This window comes from Bos indicus, chromosome 10, assembly GCF_029378745.1.
Source record: "Bos indicus isolate NIAB-ARS_2022 breed Sahiwal x Tharparkar chromosome 10, NIAB-ARS_B.indTharparkar_mat_pri_1.0, whole genome shotgun sequence".
Taxonomy (NCBI): Eukaryota; Metazoa; Chordata; class Mammalia; order Artiodactyla; family Bovidae; genus Bos; species Bos indicus.
The window spans coordinates 55434848-55453318 of NC_091769.1; the positions used below are offsets into that span (position 1 = coordinate 55434848).

The 18471-nt window shown below is 35.5% G+C and overlaps 1 protein-coding gene and 1 long non-coding RNA gene across 3 annotated transcripts in view; one reads left to right on the forward strand and one right to left on the reverse strand.

Moving 5' to 3' along the window:
• Nucleotides 1–18471, forward strand: part of LOC139185264 (uncharacterized) — a 126911-nt gene that overhangs the window by 9004 nt on the left and 99436 nt on the right. The gene's annotated exons all lie outside the window — the stretch shown is intronic.
• UNC13C (unc-13 homolog C) overlaps nt 11080–18471 on the reverse strand; it is a 723080-nt gene continuing 715688 nt past the window's right edge. For both annotated transcript variants that reach the window (XM_019968805.2, XM_070797523.1), the window contains 3 exons: nt 17267–17359; nt 15618–15777; nt 11080–12914 (listed from right to left, as the gene is read on the reverse strand). In XM_019968805.2, coding sequence (XP_019824364.2) covers nt 12629–12914; nt 15618–15777; nt 17267–17359 — 539 coding nt within the window. In that variant the 3' untranslated portion in view covers nt 11080–12628. The remainder of the gene's footprint in view (nt 12915–15617; nt 15778–17266; nt 17360–18471) is intronic.

Sequence of the window (18471 nt, forward strand, 5' to 3'; positions counted from 1 at the left end):
TCATTAGCATAGTGATTAATGTTAATTTAGGGATACACAACGTGTTAAACCTCAACTACAAAGTTTCCTGCAACCTAGGATAATGGAAAAGCTGCTTAAGTTTTTACCCACCACCTTTTAAAGTTCTAAATGGTATCTGGAAGACCTAAAAATAGGCTCCTTTCAGCTGTGGTTAAGAACTCTAGTGAAGCTGTATGGCAACAACACTGGGACTGTGAAGTTTCCCCAAAGGGGCTGTCTAGATTACCACATCACAAACTGTAAAGGTATTTCCAGTAACAGGCAAGTTGAGTGGCTTAATAGTTTAAAAGTGGAAAGCAGCTAAGATGTCTCATTTTAGAGAATTTTAAAACGTGGTATAAATACCACCTCTCTCCTACAGAGAAACTTTTTAAAGCATGGACATAACTTTAAGGATACTAAGGAAACATCGATAGTTTTCATAAAGCTTCAATAAACACCCCAAGGCACAAGTGTTCAAAACTTCCTATTCACTAAAATGTCACTGCATTACACTTTTATTAGAGGTATAGGTATGCTGTCTTGCAGTGAGCGGACGTTTAATTTATGCCTAGTTAAAAGCACCATGTGTCAAGTTCAGCTTCCATTTACACAGGATGCACCAATAACACTTAGGATAGTGAACAATTCAAGTACACTTCCAACATCCTTTGCTTTTTGATTAGTCGGCACTGGGGCTCTGCTGCCTGCAGTTCTTCAGAATATTTTGGAAGAGGCTAGAACTACTCTGAATATAGTCTTCAAGCAATATGGAGCCCTTCTGAAAGAGATGTTCTTTCATAATATTTAGAGAAGGAAATAAAGACAGATCTTGCAAAATCTGAATGTCTTTCAAAAGAAGAAAAATAATGTAGAATCTGGCACCTAAGCTAAAATGTTTTGTGATAAATGTCAAAAATTGCCAAGACTTCAATATGTGTTTTGGTAAGAAAAAACCACTATCTTGGAAAGGTTATGATGTAAAATACTATAGTATATTAATTAAATAGAAGAATTCACCATTAATGGAAGAAAACCCATGATAAGGGAAGCATCCAAAGACTGCCAGTCAAAATGTAATTTTACTAGCTTTAGAATACATCAACACACTTTGATTATAGAACTATTTCATTTTTAAAACTACAGTGTTTTAATGTACTTCTAATAACCACCCAATCTAAGGAGCCATGGAGGCTTATAAGAAAGACCTACCCACTAAGATGCATTTCTAGCACAGGGGTGAATTAATACTTCTGTAAGCAAGAACCTGAATCACCTCAGAATCAACAAATCGCCTTTTTCTTTTACACAGTAATTCATAGTTTGATGACTTATTAAAATGTAATGAAACTCATTGGTAGATTAATTTGGAAGTAAGTATATTGAGTCTTGTCTTTCTTTCATAAAGAAACCTATGTTTTCTTTTGTTTTCTGTTGTCATCTATGCCCTTTAATAGAGTTTGAATTTTCTTACACAAGTCTTTATATGTGGTTAGATTTCTTCCTAAGCACCTTAAACTTTCTGTTGCTGCTGTGAATGGAACATTTTTCTTCCATCTTAATACAGTTTATAATTGGCTATGAATATGTCCATGTGTTTATGTGGGCATAAACAGGTAAGAATGTATATGAATCTTGCCAAGTGATTTAAATTCCCCAAGGTTCAGTTTCCTCATATATAAAGTTGAAATTAAAACCATGTTCACAGGATATGATTCATTAAAATTAAATCAAATCATCTAGGTATATATAAAAATAAAAGATGATTAGCATTTATCAGTGATTTTAACCTCCCTTTTCTATAATGCTATATTTACAAGAGAGAATACCCAACCATCTAATGTTAAGTTGCTAAGTCATGTCCAACTCTTTGCAACTCCGTGAACTGCAGCATGCCAGGCTTCTCTGTCCATCACTGTCTCCCTGAGTTTGCTCAAGCTCATGTCCATTGAGTCAGTGATGCCATCCAAGCATCTCATCATCTGTCATCCTCTTCTCCTTTTGCCTTCGTTTTTTCCCAGCGTCAGGGTCTTTTCCAATGAGTCAGCTCTTCACATCAAGTGGCCAAAAGTATTGAAGCTTCGGCATCAGTCCTTCTAATGAATACTTGGAGCTGATTTCCTTTAGGACTGACTGGTTTGATCTCCACCTAATATCATTGCTTTAAAAAATGTGAGAATTAACAGGCTAATTTAAATACCACTTTTGGGATAAAATCACAGTTTGGCTGAACTTCATCCCTTTGCTTTCTGGAGGCAGCCCTGGAGGACTGATTTTAGAGTAACAGAAGTGCCCCAGACAAGGTATTGAGGTGAGGCACAGAAGATAAGTTTAGGAAAATTAGTTCATAGGATTCCAGTATCATATTATGTTATTAACTAGTTGATAATAGGCTAGTCATTATATACCTTTGGGTCTCAGTTTCTTAAGAATTTTGATTAAATTATCTGCATGATTACTCTCAGCTCTTACATTTTATGATTCTATCACATCTTTTTCAAGAAATCCAAGTGTAGATGCTTACAACTTGAGTCTGTAAAACCTTTTAAATTTGTAGCCTAAATGATTTTATTTAAAAAAGTCATTTTTATTGGAGTATAGTTGATTTACAATGTTGTGTTAGTTTCTGCTGTACAGAAAAGTGAATCACTTATAATACAGATATCTACTCTTTTTTAGGTTATTTTCCCATATAGGTCATTACAGAGTGGAGTAGAGTTCCCTGTTTTAGACAGTAGGTCATTATTATTTATTTATTTTATATATAGTAGTAGGTATATGTCAATCCTAATCTTCCAATTTATCCCTCCCTGCCTTTCTCTCTCGGTAACCATAGTTTGTTTTCTACATCCGTGACTCTATTTCTGTTTTATAGATAAGTTCATTTGTACCATTTTTTAAAAAGGATTTCACATATAAGCAATATCATACTTGTCTTTGTCTGACTTACTTCACTCTGTCCGATAATCTAAAGAAATCAAAAGACCAATACATTATGAGTCTTTTTATTTCAGCTATCTCATATCAGATTTTTGGCAATTTAAAAAATCTAATTAATTAGCTTTGTTAAATGGTCAAAATATACCACATAAAGACGGTCAAATTAGATTTTTTAAAAAGACCCATGTATGTCATATAGGTGCTAGCTACTATTATCACACTTTCAATATAGTGATACAGATAGTTTAAAAGCAAAACAGTGGAAGAAGGTATACCACTCAAACCTTAAAGAAGACTATACTACTAGTAGTTATTGCAGGCTTTAGAACAAGGAAAGTTACCAGCATGAAAGAGGAACATTACATAACCCAATGAGAAAAACATCATAATCCTAAATATATATGCACCTAAATGTATATATTCTCTTGCCTGGGGAATTCCATGGACAGAGGAACCTGGTGGGCTACAGTCCATGTTGTCCCAAAGAGTTGAACATGACTGAGCAACTAAACACACACACATACATGCACCTAACAATAGACCTTCAAAATAAAGCAGATAGGAATGAAACAATAAATACATTCATAATTATATTTGGAGATTTCAACATTCTTCTCAAAGCGAAACAAAAAAAATCAGTAAAATATCGATGATCAGAAGAATACTTCCTATCAACTTGACTTTGTTAGATTTCTTTATAGATGCCTTAAAATTATAACTCTAAAATTATGATTATAAAATTATAAGTAGATTCTTTTCTGCATATGATATTCACCATGCATATCTTGGATCATAAAAGAAATCTTACCAAATTTAAAGAATTGATATCATATAAAGTATATTCTCCAAGTATAATGAAATCAAACTAGAAATAAGTAAGAGAAAATATTTGTAAAATTCCCCAAATATTTGGAAATTTACCAAGACACAAAATTTGTAACTTATGGGTCAAAGAAGTCACAATGAAAATTGGAAAATATTTTTAACTGCATAAAGACAAAATATAGCTTATCAAAATTTATGGGATGAAGTTAAAGCAGTGTTTAGAAGATTCGTGGCATTAAGTGCTTACATTTCAAAAGACAAAGATGAATAATCTAAGGTCCCACTTTAATAAATTGGATGAGAAAATTAAACCTATATCAAACAAATGGAAGAAAATAAAGATATAACAGAAAAGAATGAAATTTAAAACAGAAAAAAAATCAGTGAAATCAAAGTTAGTTCTTTTTAAAGATTAATAAAATAAATAGAAATGCAGGAAACAGTTTCCAACTCTTTAGGAGGCAAAAAATATCCTGACATCAAAACAAGACAAAAACATTACAAGAAAATAAAACTATAGATCAATAGAATCCATGAATATAAATGTTAAATATTCAATAAAATATTACCAGATTGAATTCAGCAATATGCAGAAAGATAGTACATCATGACCAAGTGGGGTTCATCTTAGAAATGCAAAGCTGCTTCAACAATTAAAATATGTCTATGTAGTTTACCACATTCACAAACTATAGAACACAAATTATATGATTATCTGAGTTGATGCAGAAAATCATTAGACAAAATTCAAAAATCATTTTTGATTAAAAACTCTCAGCAAAGTAGGATTAGGAAGGAATTTCATATTTGGGGTTTCCCTGGTAGGTCAGACAGTAAAGAATCTGCCAGCAGTGAGGGAGACCTGGGTTCAATCCCTGGGTCAGGAAGATCCCCTGGAAAAAGGAATGGCTACCCACTCCAGTTTTCTTGCCTGAAGAATTCCATGGACAGAACAGCCTGGAGGACTACAGTTCATGGGGTCACAAAGAGTCAGACACGACCGAATGATAAACACTTACTTACTAACATCATATTTATTTACTTACTAACATCATATTTAATGGGGAAGAATGGTTTCTCCCTGAGATTGAGAACAAGTCAAGCCTATCTTCTTAAACTCTAGCTGTAATATTGTATGCTATGAGAACAGATTAAAAGAGGAAGCTAATGTATTAACAAATGGATAAAACTAATATAAAAAATAAAAATTGTGCCTCTTCCTTATATATTGTGGTGTGAATACATTATAGAGGGATTTTAGTTATTATAAATAGTTTGAGACCACTGAAGTTGAATTCTTTCTAGGGTCATTAGCAGTGCTACAAGTTTGTATTGTATATGATATGATTAAATCTGCATAAATACTTCCTCCTTGTTCTCAAAAAAAAAAAAAAGAAAAAAAGAAAACAAGACTGTACTAGAAGCTATAGCCAGTGCACTAAAGAAAGAAAGGCAATAATATGCATGCAAATGGAAAGAAACAAAAATGCCTCTCGACATGATTGTCAATGTAGAAACTTAGGAATCTACCAAATAGATATTGCAAATAAGAAGAAAGATTAGTGAGGTTATGGGAACTGTGCTAATACACAAGAATCAATTTCTATACAAAAATGAAGAATTGAAATTTGAATTTTATTCTCAAGTTCCTGTGTACACTATTATACATGCACATACAGAAGAAATACTTGGTAGCATCTTTATGCTGAAAACTAACGCTGATGAGAGAAATCAATGAAGATCTAAATAAATGGAGACAAGTATTGTATTCATTAGATTGATGACAGTTCACAGTTAAGATGTCAGCTGTCTTCAAAATGATTTGTGGGTTCAGTAAAATCCCAAAATTCCACTAGTGTTTTAATTTTTTAAAGAATGCAAAATTACTAGAACAGGTGACATTAAAAAAACACACACACACACACAACATGGAAAACTCACAGTTTAAGACAATACAAGGCTACAGTAATTAAAACAGTGTCAAATTGGTGAAGAGGTAGGAATTTCTCTAGGGAAGGAAATAGAGATTTAAAAAATAGACCCACACACATTTGGTTAAATGATTTATGACAAAGGTACAAAGATAATTTACAGGAAAAAGTATAGTCTTTTCAATTAATGGTGTCATGTGGTATTGGAACAATTTTATTTCCCTATGCAAGTTCAGTTCAGTTCAGTTGCTCACTCGTGTCCGACTCTTTGCAACCCCATGAATCGCAGCACACCAGGCCTCCCTGTCCATCACCAACTCCCGGAGTTCACTCAGACTCATGTCCATCGAGTCAGTGATGCCATCCAGCCATCTCATCCTCTGTCGTCCCCTTCTCCTCCTGCCCCCAGTCACTCCCAGCATCAGAGTCTTTTCCAATGAGTCAACTCTTTGCATGAGGTGGCCAAAGTACTGGAGTTTCAGCTTTAGCATCATTCCTTCCAAAGAACTCCCAGGGCTGATCTCCTTCAGAATGGACTGGTTGGATCTCTTTGCAGGCCAAGGGACTCTCAAGAGTCTTCTCCAACACCACAGTTCAAAAGCATCAATTCTTTAGCACTCAGCTTTCTTCACAGTCTAACTCTCACATCCATACATGACCACTGGAAAAACCATAGCCCTGACTAGACGGACCTTTGTTGGCAAAGTAATGTCTCTGCTTTAGAATATGCTATCTAGGTTGGACATAACTTTCCTTCCAAGGAGTAAGTGTCTTTTAATTTCATGGCTGCAATCACCATCTGCAGTGATTTTGGAGCCCAGAAAAATAAAGTCTGACACTGTTTCCACTGTTTCCCCATCTATTTCCCATGAAGTGGTGGGACCGGATGCCATGATCTTCATTTTATGAATGTTGAGCTTTAAGCCAACTTTTTCACTCTCCACTTTCACTCTCATCAAGAGGCTTTTTAGTTCCTCTTCACTTTCTGCCATAAGGGTGGTGTCATTTGCATATCTGAGGTTATTGATATTTCTCCCGGCAATCTTGATTCCAGCTTGTGTTTCTTCCAGTCCAGCGTTTCAAATAGTAAATTAAAAATAATAAACCTCAACCTCAACCTCACATCCTATAATTGAACTAAATAACTAATTTCAAAATGGATCATGGATTATAGACCAAATAGTAAAATCTAAAACTATAAAACTTCTTTGATAGAACGTGGGAGAAAATGTTTGTGACTGAGTGAGGCAAAGAGTTTTTAAACAGCAAAGCCGTGATCCATAAAAGAAAAACTATAAATGACTTTTTCAAAATTTAATATTTTTGCTCTCTGAGAGACACTGTTATGACAAGGAAAGGAGTAGCCACAGACTGGGGTGAAATAGTTATGAGTCTCATATCTGAAAAAGGACTTATATATCCAATACACAAAGATGTCTCCAAATTCAACAATAATAAAACAAAATACCAGTTGAATAAATGGACAGAAGGTTTGCAGACACTCACCAAAGATGATATATGGATTAGAAATAAACAAATGTACTTTGTTTATACTCAACAGTGTTGATCATCAACAGACTGCAAACTAAAATAGAAACAAAAACAAAACCTGACAATATCAAGTGCTTCAGGGATTTGGAGCAACTGGAACTCTTACCCATTGCTGCTGGGAATATAAAATCATACAATCATTTGATACTTTTTCATAAAGTTAGCTGTATAATATGACCCATAAATTTCCATTAGTATATATTCCTTTAAGAGAAATAAACACTTACAGTCATATAAAATCCTGTATAGAAATGTTTATAATAGCTTTATTCATAATCATCCAAAAACCGAAAACAACCCAGATGTGTTTGAACTGGTAACTGAACAGATATTCTTGTATATCTATGTAATTGGGTATACTCAGCAGTGAAAACAGTTGATAGATGCCATAAAATAGATGACTCAAATGAATAATGCCTAATGAAAGAAATTAGGCTCAGAAGGATACCTACTATGATTCCATTTCTATGACATTCTGGAGAACATAAAACCAGGGGGACTGAAAATAGATCAGGGCTGCCGGGAGCTAAATGTAGAGGGAGAGTTTGTTTAAAAAGCAGTTGGATAATGGAATTTTGGAGGATGATTGAACTTCCCTGATAGCTCAGTTGGTAAAGAATCTGTCTGCAATGCAGGAGACACAGGGTTGATTCCTGGAGAAGGGATAGGCTACCCCCTCCAGTATACTTGGGCTTCTCTTGTGGCTCAGCTGGTAAAGAATCTGCCCACAATGTGGGAGACCTGGGTTTGATCCCTGGCTTGGGAAGATCCCCTGGAGAAGGGAAAGGCTACCCACTCCAGTATCCTGGCCTAGAGAATTCCATGGACTATACAGTCCATGGGGTCGCAGAGTCAAACACAACTGAGCAACTTTCACTTTCAGTTTTCTTTATGGTCCAACTCTCACATCCATACCCGAGTACTGGAAAAACCATAGCTTTGACTAGACGGACCTTTGTCTGCAAAGTAATGTCTTTGCTTTTTAATATGCTGTCTAGGTTTGTCATAGCTTTTCTTCCAAGGAGCAAGCACCTATTAATTTCATGGCTGCAGTCACCATCTGCAGTGATTTTGGAGCCCAAGAAAGTAAAGTCTGTCACTTTTTCCATTGTTTCCCCATCTATTTGCCATGAAGTGATGGAACCGGATACCATGATATTAGTTTTCTGAATGTTCAGTTTTAAGCCAACTTTCCACTCTCCTCTGCGGTCATCAATAGGCTCTTTAGTTCCTCTTCACTTTTGGCCATAAGGGTGGTGTCATCTGCGTATCTGAGGTTATTGACATTTCTCCCAGCAATCTTGATTCCAGCATGTGCTTCATCCAAGCCTGGGATTTTGCATGATGTACTCTGCATAAAAGTTTAATAAGCAGGGTGACAAAATACAGCCTTGATGTACTCCTTTCCCAATATGGAACCAGTTCTTGGTTCCATGTCTGGTTCTAATTGTTGCTTCTTGACATAATAATTTTAGTATATGCAGATTACAATATATGTGATTTGTTAAAAAGATAAATAACTACTACTATTTCTACATTTGCTTATAAGAAGTTTTTCATTGCAAGATGAGCCATTATTTACTGTTTAAAAAGGGGGAAAAGCACTCATTAATCTATACCATGACAATGACTATAAAATGTATCCTGATTTCAAAATTGTTATGTGAAAAATACATATTTTAAAATAACTATCATATGATATTCACAAATTGGAGCTTAGTCTCCATCAAGTCATGTACCCTCGTTTTTTATTTTGAAAAACAAATACCAGCTGCCTGAACAAGAGCGATCACCCATTTGTAGAGAGCTGGGACTGAGCGAGGAACCAGCTGTTTCAAACAAGGGACTGGAGTGCTTTTAAACACAGCAAATGCCAGGTAAGGCAGTCCCTTCCCTCTGCATCCCCATATTCTGCCAAGTGGTAACAGGGGAATCCGACATGATTCCCTTTCACTGAGTATGAGATTGAAACTACTATCAGTTCAGTTCAGTTCAGGCGCTCAGTCCTGTCCGATTCTTTGCATGAATCGCAGCACGCCAGGCCTCCCTGTCCATCACCAACTCCTGGAGTTCACTCAAACTCATGTCCATCGAGTCAGTGATGCCATCCAGCCATCTCATCCTCTGTCGTCCCCTTCTCCTCCTGCCCCCAATCCCTCCCAGCATCAGGATCTTTTCCAATGAGTGAACTCTTCGCATGAGGTGGCCAAAATACTGGAGTTTCAGTTTTAGCATTATTCCTTCCAAAGAAATCCCAGGGCTGATCTCCTTCAGAATGGACCGGTTGGATCTCCTTGCAGTCCAAGGGACTCTCAAAAGTCTTCTCCAACACCACAGTTCCTTAAAAGTGCTTAGTGTAGCCATATCTTTATATAAGAGAAATTAAAAGGTGAAAATAACTCTCATTTCAAAAATTTTTTAAAAGACCAAATGCAAAAGAGACACTGATGTATGGAACAGTCTTATGGACTCTGTGGGAGAGGGAGAGGGTGGGAAGATTTGGGAGAATGGCATTGAAACATGTAAAATATCATGTATGAAACGAGATGCCAGTCCAGGTTCAATGCATGATACTGGATGCTTGGGGCTAGTGCACTGGGACAACCCAGAGGGATGGTATGGGGAGGGAGGAGGGAGGAGGGTTCAGGATGGGGAGCACGTGTATACCTGTGATGGATTCATTTTGGTATTTGGCAAAACCAATACAATTATGTAAAGTTAAAAAAAAAAAAAAAGACCAAATGCAAAATGTTAAGCTAGGTTTGTCTTTTATAAATGTGCCTCCTTTAAGGGAAATTCAATACATAAATTATCCTAGAAATAGATGAATTACAGCAGGCTGTTATAAGGACATCTGATTGCTTACCTTAAATAATAATTCATGAAAACCCCTTTAAATAATAAATGTTTCACTGTGGTTTTAAATACCTCCTTTTAGCAAAATTTGATTTTCATGTGTTTCTTTGAGAACTTCTACCATAATTTTCATCTGTAGGTTAAAAGTCAAACTTTGTGCATTTTATCTAAAATAAATAAATAGCTTCACACTTTAATGGAGCCTATAGTTGGTGGAGGTTGCTGTGAACTTCAGAGGGATGACTAATTTGGTTATGTAAACACAACAGGCATTATGCCAGAGACAACAAATACTTATATCTTGGGAGAAACAACAAAGACTGTAGAATTTATAACTATCTCAAAATTAGCACTGGTACTTTATGATATTAATAAATAGACACAATTCACACCATCACCATTAGTGTTTGATATATATTGTACACACACACACACACAGACAGAATGAATAGATCCAATTAAACAAATACTGGAAATATACTTAGGTCGTAATTTTTTGTGTGATCAATGCACACCCAAACTGCTATTTATTCAGTAGTCTTGTGCTTTATGACATTAATGTACTCCTTAAGTCAATGTTCTGTAAAATCGTTTTAAATCTCGAATGAATTTAAATCTCGAATGAATCCTTCAATAAAATAATGAAACCTTTTGTTATGTATAGTTTTATTTAATGGTGTTGCTTGTCTATATCTTGTATGTTGAATTTTTTCATAGCTTAACAGTATTCAGAGACATGCAGACAGGTAGATACATCAGTTTTTTTTTTTTTCCTATTTTCAGGCTCATTATTTTGTAATACGCAACTTTTTCCAGGAACAAAATTGGATTTTTTTCCCTCAAATTCTAATGAGATACTAGAACCAAACATTGTGAAGAGTGTTCTATTCAGTAAAAAGGATCTGGATTTCTTATTCCTAAATAATGAAATGATGTTGCATATATGAAATAAAAAGGCAGAAGATACAATCAAGTATTACATGTGCTTAATATATATTCATTTATTAATGCATATGCCAGAGAATTGCATTGAACTATGCATTTGAAGACGTTATTAACAAAGCACTTGCCTATCAATTTAACATAAATTAGTGGATCTTGCTGTCTGTGGTTTCACACCCAGTAACAGCATGGTTCTGGGAGTCATGATACTTTTCACTTGTTCTTAACATATTGGACCAGCTTGTTCACAAAGCAGTCATTGTTACAGGGTCTTTTTTCAGCACGTATATGTTGCCCACTAACAGTTATGACCATAAATTACAATTACAAAGTACTGTTCTACAGCCAACTATTTAGGTACAGACTCTAAAAAGTCAAACCATAAAAATAGAGAAAGTGCAAATATTTATAAACTATTTCATATTCAAAATCCAACCTAGCTATATTTTAATCTACTGAGCTGTAATAAGTTGTTTTCCTATTGCATTGTATGCATCTTGGGCTTATAAATAACATAAATTACAAAATTGTAAGCAATTTGTTCAGACTTCATTTTACATTTTTCACTAAATAGCTGAAGACATGACTTTTTTCTCCAGTGCAATATATAATAATGCTGCATTCAGTACAAATTGTTGAGTATTTCTAAAAAGGAAACATTTAACTGATTATAGCACTCAGTAAAGGAGGAGTTAGTCATAACTGTCAGAAGGAAAACACTAACGGTATAGTTAATTATCATAGGTAATTTTAAGAAACAATCCTTCCATTGTACTTCTAAACCAATAATCCTATGACTTTCTAAAGAATGAAATTTGGTAAAGCCAAGACATAATGCTAGATGGCAAATGCTTCAACTTACCTCTTTTTTTCTTTTTTCTTTTTTTACAAATGTGATGTGACCTTGGCAGTTTTAACGAACAAAGTTTTGTTGATATATCAAACATGTTAACAAACTATTTAGCATTGCTTTGCATAAGTTTGCTTTAAGAGCATTTCTTCACAGTGATATTTCAGAAAGGTTGGAAACTGGTCAGCATAAAATATTTCCCACCTTTTCTATTTTATTTTGTATGCAAAAATCATCACAATATATCTGCAACTATAAAATTACAAATGCTTTCTAGAAGTAACTGCATTTCTAGTCATGGTAGAAAAGGGTAATTGTAAGACATCTATTATGAGGTAAGTCTAAATAAAACAATCTGAGTAACAAATGATTTCATATCTACCAGATATATAAGCCAATGTAACAAGAATAACTAATGGACAAACTCAAAAGACTGTGTTTTAGTATGTTTAATGGATGAGAAATTGGTAATGAAATAAACATTTTAAAAGATACTCTGGATATTTCACTTAACATCATGATTTTGGCACTTCATGGAACATTTATTTCTCAAAGACCAGAATTGGTATAAAAGTTCTGCAGTTTTCACACATACCTTGTAGACACTGTACTTGAGCACTGGCAAACACTGAAATGTAGTGAAATAAACATTCCCCTGTATTTGCACATGCATGCAGTAGTCAAACAGAGTTTGTGAATTCTCAGAGATGCGATCTTAGGGTATGGTATTGTTTCAAGCATTCTCTTCAGCAGATCTTGTTTCAGATTTAAGTCTTACAAATTCTTTAGCCACATCGTCACTGGTCCTCTGAGAGAGGATTCTAAGGATAGTCAGACCGGTTTCATCCATAGAGACATTTTTCAAAAGGGGATACCATGCCCCGTAGCTCCCCTTTTCGGCTATATTCTGGAGCTGAATTACTGTCATTCCGATAATTCGATCTTCTCTGGCAAAGCAGTAATCTTTAACCGAAAGGTGGAGTTCATAGGCCCCTGGGCGGTTTTCTTTACTCAGAGTGCTGTGTGGATTAAAAACAGGGATTTTGAGCATTTTCAAATAGGGATCGATATTGTTCTAATAGACTGTGGAAAATTTTATACATTGTTTAGAATGTTGTATTGGCAAATAAAGTATCATTGCATTTTAACTCTGCAAATATTCTTTAAATTTTCCTTAGAATGTATTTACATTGCTATTACTCAGCAATCTAACTTAAAAACTCCTTCTTTTCCTAGATAGAAATAGGAAATCAATTTAAAAATGCTTGACTGCCCCCTTATGTTAAGGATATTACTAGAAACTCAAATTAAAATATTATGTTGTCATTAATCATTGGGGGCAAGGTCTCCCCAGTGATATAGGGGTAGGAGGGGTTACTAAGGGTCAAGGAAGCTAGGCTGGGGGGAGGGGTACCTTTTGGAAGAGTTTCTGTGCCACTGTTTCAACATCCATTATTACCAATTCCTTTCTCTACCTCAGACTCCTGGATAAGCTATTATATGTAGGAGCCTTTTCTCAGGGAAATGCACTGCTCAGACTATGAAGCACTATTCATAAGATGCTAAATTGGATACAAATCTCCAGAGTAAATCAGTTCCAGCAGTGCCTGGTGCTTCAATGCCAGTGCTTTCGTATGGCAACTGTTAGACCTGTCAAGGTTGGGGCTGAGGCTAGCCTCTTCTAATAACGACCCTAGATAGCCTGTCAACGCAGAACTGAACCTAATGAAGAAGGCTGAGCAGTGAAATGCTGAGGATAATACCCCCTGTCCCTTATTTTAATTCCTCCTCAGATAGTCCTGACTTTCTAATGAATGCACTTCTATTCCTCAGTGATACAAGCTTCCAGATTCCTTCCTTTTCTAAGTGACTTTTTTCTGATCTAATATTTTGCCAGGTGAGACTTTTGTTTCCGAGACATGGACAACTAAACTGAGTTCTTATTTTAGAGACAGTCTGAATGACACTCAGGAAAATGGAATCTTGGAGGGGTGTGCTAAAGAATAGAATGGCAAAATATGACAGGCTCTGGGACTTCTTAAATTAAAATGAGTCAAAATGCTGCCTTTTCCCCAGAATTGCGGTCTTGGTAGCTCATTGCATTATATCTGAAATTTTGCATTATTCAGGTATTCCTAGAACTTTTTGGAAGACTTTTTAATTGGATCAAATTTTTTTGTGTAATTTGGAGGAGTAGATAGGTGAACTCTTGTGAGCTGATTTGTTAGCAGGCATTATTAGAACCTTTTTAATAGATGTAGTAGGATAGTTAAGTTTTAATGAGTGGTAAGGCACCCCACTCCAGTACTCTTGCCTCGAAAATCCCATGGACGGAGGAGCCTGGTAGGCTGCAGTCCATGGGATCGAGAAGAGTCGGACACGACTGAGCGACTTCACTTTGACTTTTCACTTTCATGCATTGGAGAAGGAATTGGCAACCCACTCCAGTGTTCTTGTCTGGAGAATCCCAGGGACAGGGGAGCCTGGTGGGCTGCCGTCTATGGGGTCACACAGAGTCGGACACGACTGAAGCGACTTAGCAGCAGCAGCAGCAAGAGTTAATTATTCAGAAAACAGAGTGCTGAAAGGTCTCTGGGAAACCAAGAATACGAAATAACAAAGAATCAAAGCAGTAAGGGAAGCTTGGTAAGTGTGCGTGTGTGTGTGTGTGTGTGTGTGTGTGTGTGTGTGTGTGTGTGTGTATGAAAGGCCCTAGGGTTTTGTCTCATGTTCCCTCCCCCTTGGCTTCCTATCTGTCCCTAGGTCAGCTCATCTAGATTTGTAGAATTAATTACATCTATATACAGATAATTCTCAATTTATGTCTAACCATATATTTGATATGTCCTCTTGGATGTACAATACCCATCTCTAGATTAATAGATTTAAAAGAAAGTCTTTGCTTTCCTCATGGCCTGTCCCTACTCTCCCATCTCAGCAAGTGAATATCTACCCAACTGCTGATGCCAAAACCTAGGAGTCATCCTTGACTTCATTCAGTGCCAGATAACTTCCGTTTGCTCCACCTGCATTCTTCTCCTTGTACTTTGCAGGAGGATGCTGACCTGTAAGGACTTCACCCACTGAGTTTCTCTGTGCTCTGGCTTCCAGAGGGGTTTAGCCAAAACAGCATCATTGGAAAGTCAGGGATAATGATGCAAGTGAGAGCAGACTTTATTTCTTTGGCTTCTTGCCTGTGAGGCTCCTCAAGTAAGCTGTCTGTCTCCACAGAAGGTCACTCTCCTAGTGAGTGAGTGACTACATATGAAGTTTTCACAGTCCCGATTTTAGTAACAGCTCTTCTCCTTTAGGTGCAGTGGTGTAATAACCTGGCTACAACTAGCCCCATTATTTTCTCAGGTTCCTATTTAAAAGTCAGAGAGGCTTCCCTGAACACTTCATCTTAGCAGCCAATGGACCACCCTATCACGCTGTTTAATACTATGCTTAGTATTCACTATCATATGACAGCTTTTTATTTGTTTATGATTTTGTTTATCAAGTTTTCTTAATATCTAGAGTGTGACTTTCATGAGAGCAAAGCCCTCCTGTTACAGTTTTCTTCATTTGCCTTGGATCAGTGATGAACAGGAATCCTTAAACCTACAGGTTTCACTCTCCTTAGCAAAGCCCGGTGCCATTCCTACTCTGTGAGTCCCCCGTAAGTGTAGCTGTACAAGGCCTATTTCCTGGTTGGAAAATGGAGCTGGGTTATAACTTACAACTGAAATGTTTCATTATACTTTGGTGACCATGTGTTGCTTTTTGTTTTTGTGCCTTGTTTTCTCTTCTTGTCTCCAAGGTTGGGTCCCAGCATACAGACTTCCACAAAGGGGCGGAACATGGCCGTGGTCTGCCAGTTTAAGTCATTAATAGCAATCACTAAAAAACAGAAGGAAAACGAAAGGAATATAAAGTGTTAGCAAACCCATGTGTGGAATCCTAGGCTTTCCCTTTGATCTTTAAAGTGGATATTTATTTTTAAAAATGATGTATGAAGCTGTAACTTGCATTTAATAACACCCTAACCCCATTGACTAGGATTAGGAAAAACAATTTTCTCTCTGGACTGCATGCTTGATAGGGCTTTCAGCTCTAAGCCATGTGGTGTTGGGATGGCAAAAAGCTGTAATTAAAATGACAATTGTTACTACTGAAAAGTTATGACTTTTGTTTAGGTGAAAACATGATGTTTCTCATATTAAAATTATGACTGTTCATGAAATATTTAGAAAATATACATAAAGTAGATTAAAAGAAAAATTTATAATTTTATCACTCAGAAGAAACGACTGTTAATATTTTGGTGTGATGCTTTCAATCCTTATATACAGAATAGGATCATAATGTGTTACAGTCTTAAAAATATTTTCATTTTTTTAAGTCCATCATGGAGAGCACTGTAATTCATTATATATCTTCCAGTTGCAAATATTTATTGTGTGTAGATTTCATTCAATATTCAACAAATCACTTGTTGCATATTATGGCAGTTTCCTAATTTCAGGCATCATAAATAATACTTAACTGAACATTCTTATACATACATCTTCACTCATTCTTTAATTATGGTGATGATATCCTTAAGGAGGTGTCTTATAATTAAACTTGCTAATTCAGGAGGTTCATAAAACCTCTAGCATTTGGTATACATCAGCAAAATATTTTTGAAAAATGTTTAACAACACTGGCATATATAGTCATGCCCACTTATCTGATGCTTACTAATACCGTATATAATCTATTATATACCATAACAGTGCTAGTTTAGGTAGTGAAACTTTGAAATATATTAGAAGGCCATGCTTTTGATTAAAATAGATACTATTTAAAGTGGCTGTCCATGATAATATAAAAATAGAACATGGTTCTATTGAGAAAAGTAATAATCATTAAATTACATCTTCAAAATGACCCCTAAATTCAGATTTCATTTTTATAATATAAAGCCAATTGATTCAACCACCCATTAAAAAAAAAATCAAACCAGTTGTTGGAAATCACATAGAAAAAGTAGGTAGATTATGTGGATAGTAAGAATGTACTGAGTTAACATCTAAAATGTCATTGGTAAGTTGGCAACCACAGCCTCAACCATAGAGAACATAGTCATACAGTTCTGAAATGTAATTATCAATGTATTTTAACCATTTAGACTTTTCAAGTAATATAGGTTAAATATCTATGCTATTAATTTCTTTTGTTTTAAATCAAAAGTTTTGTATTCATGAAGGTATTCTAAGTATGCCTTAAAATAATTTAATATAGATTTTAAAAAACAGAGTTTCCAGAAAAAACATTTTGGATATAATTATTTTTTGAGAGGTTAAAGTCTTATAGGCTGTTTGATCTACCTGAACCCAAAATATACCTTTTACAGTGACTTTATGCTCTCCGGTTCCTGGAGTGGCGGTGATGTCCACATGAACAGATATCTGACCCACTGAATCTTTGGAGGGGCGACCTGCAAATCAGCAAAAGTTTACTGGCCTGACCTTCCAGACCACTTAATAAGGGACATTGATATTCTGTGCATTGGGAACTTTAAAGTGTGATCGTGGAAACAAATGGTTCTTTTTGTTAACAGCACATAATAGATACTGATAAATGTTCACTAAGTTAGATTTGCTATGCAGGTTTGAGTCTTGGGTATAATTATATTTAGCCCATTTAGCTAAACTTTCACACAGTCCTCAGATACCATAAGGCATTCTGTTAGTATTACTATTGTTAAAAAGAAAAAAAAAAAAACTTGAAGTTGCCTTACTCTAGGCACTTAATAAAGCTCTCCTTGTCACTTACGTATGAAGATGTATCACTGCCCTTCATTCCTTTCTGAAGTGCTCTTCTTGAGTGTGCCGCACCAGAGCATCAAGGATACAGAGATGGCTCTACAGAGCACCTGGCCTCACGAGGCCCAGACTCAGACCAGGGGAGAGCAACACACACACACAATATATCGTGTGATATATTCTAAACAGGTACATTTATAATTTGATGATATAAAAAGGATTAATCAATTCCACCCTGATAAAGGTCAGTCAAGGGTTAGGAATGTTGTATTGAAAAGTGCCTGTGATTTAGGCCCTTGGAATTCAAATCATAGTCATGCCACATCTGGTTCTGTGATCAGAATTTGCGATGTTCTCAAGTCTTGGTTTTCTTATTTGTAAAACAGGGATAATTGTATCAACCTCATATACATACAAACACACATCTATTAACATATCATCTATAAATATATACATTTTTTTTCTCAAATAGAAACACATACTCTAATTATCCTTTACCTTACCTTTGTCTTTTTACCTAAAAATGTATTAAGATCATTCCATTTCCACATATACAAAGCTATGTCCCACTCTTTAATATGTCTGGAATATCACAGCATTAACTGCAAAGTCAAGGTTTCATGAATACTTGCTTAAAAAACAAATAATCTGCTTACAAATAATGAAAACATTAAAATATTTAAAATAATATTTAGCCCTTATTCCATTATATGGACATACCATTATTTATTTAAACACATTTTGGTAGTTTCTAGTCTCTTGCTCTTATGAACTATAACAAATA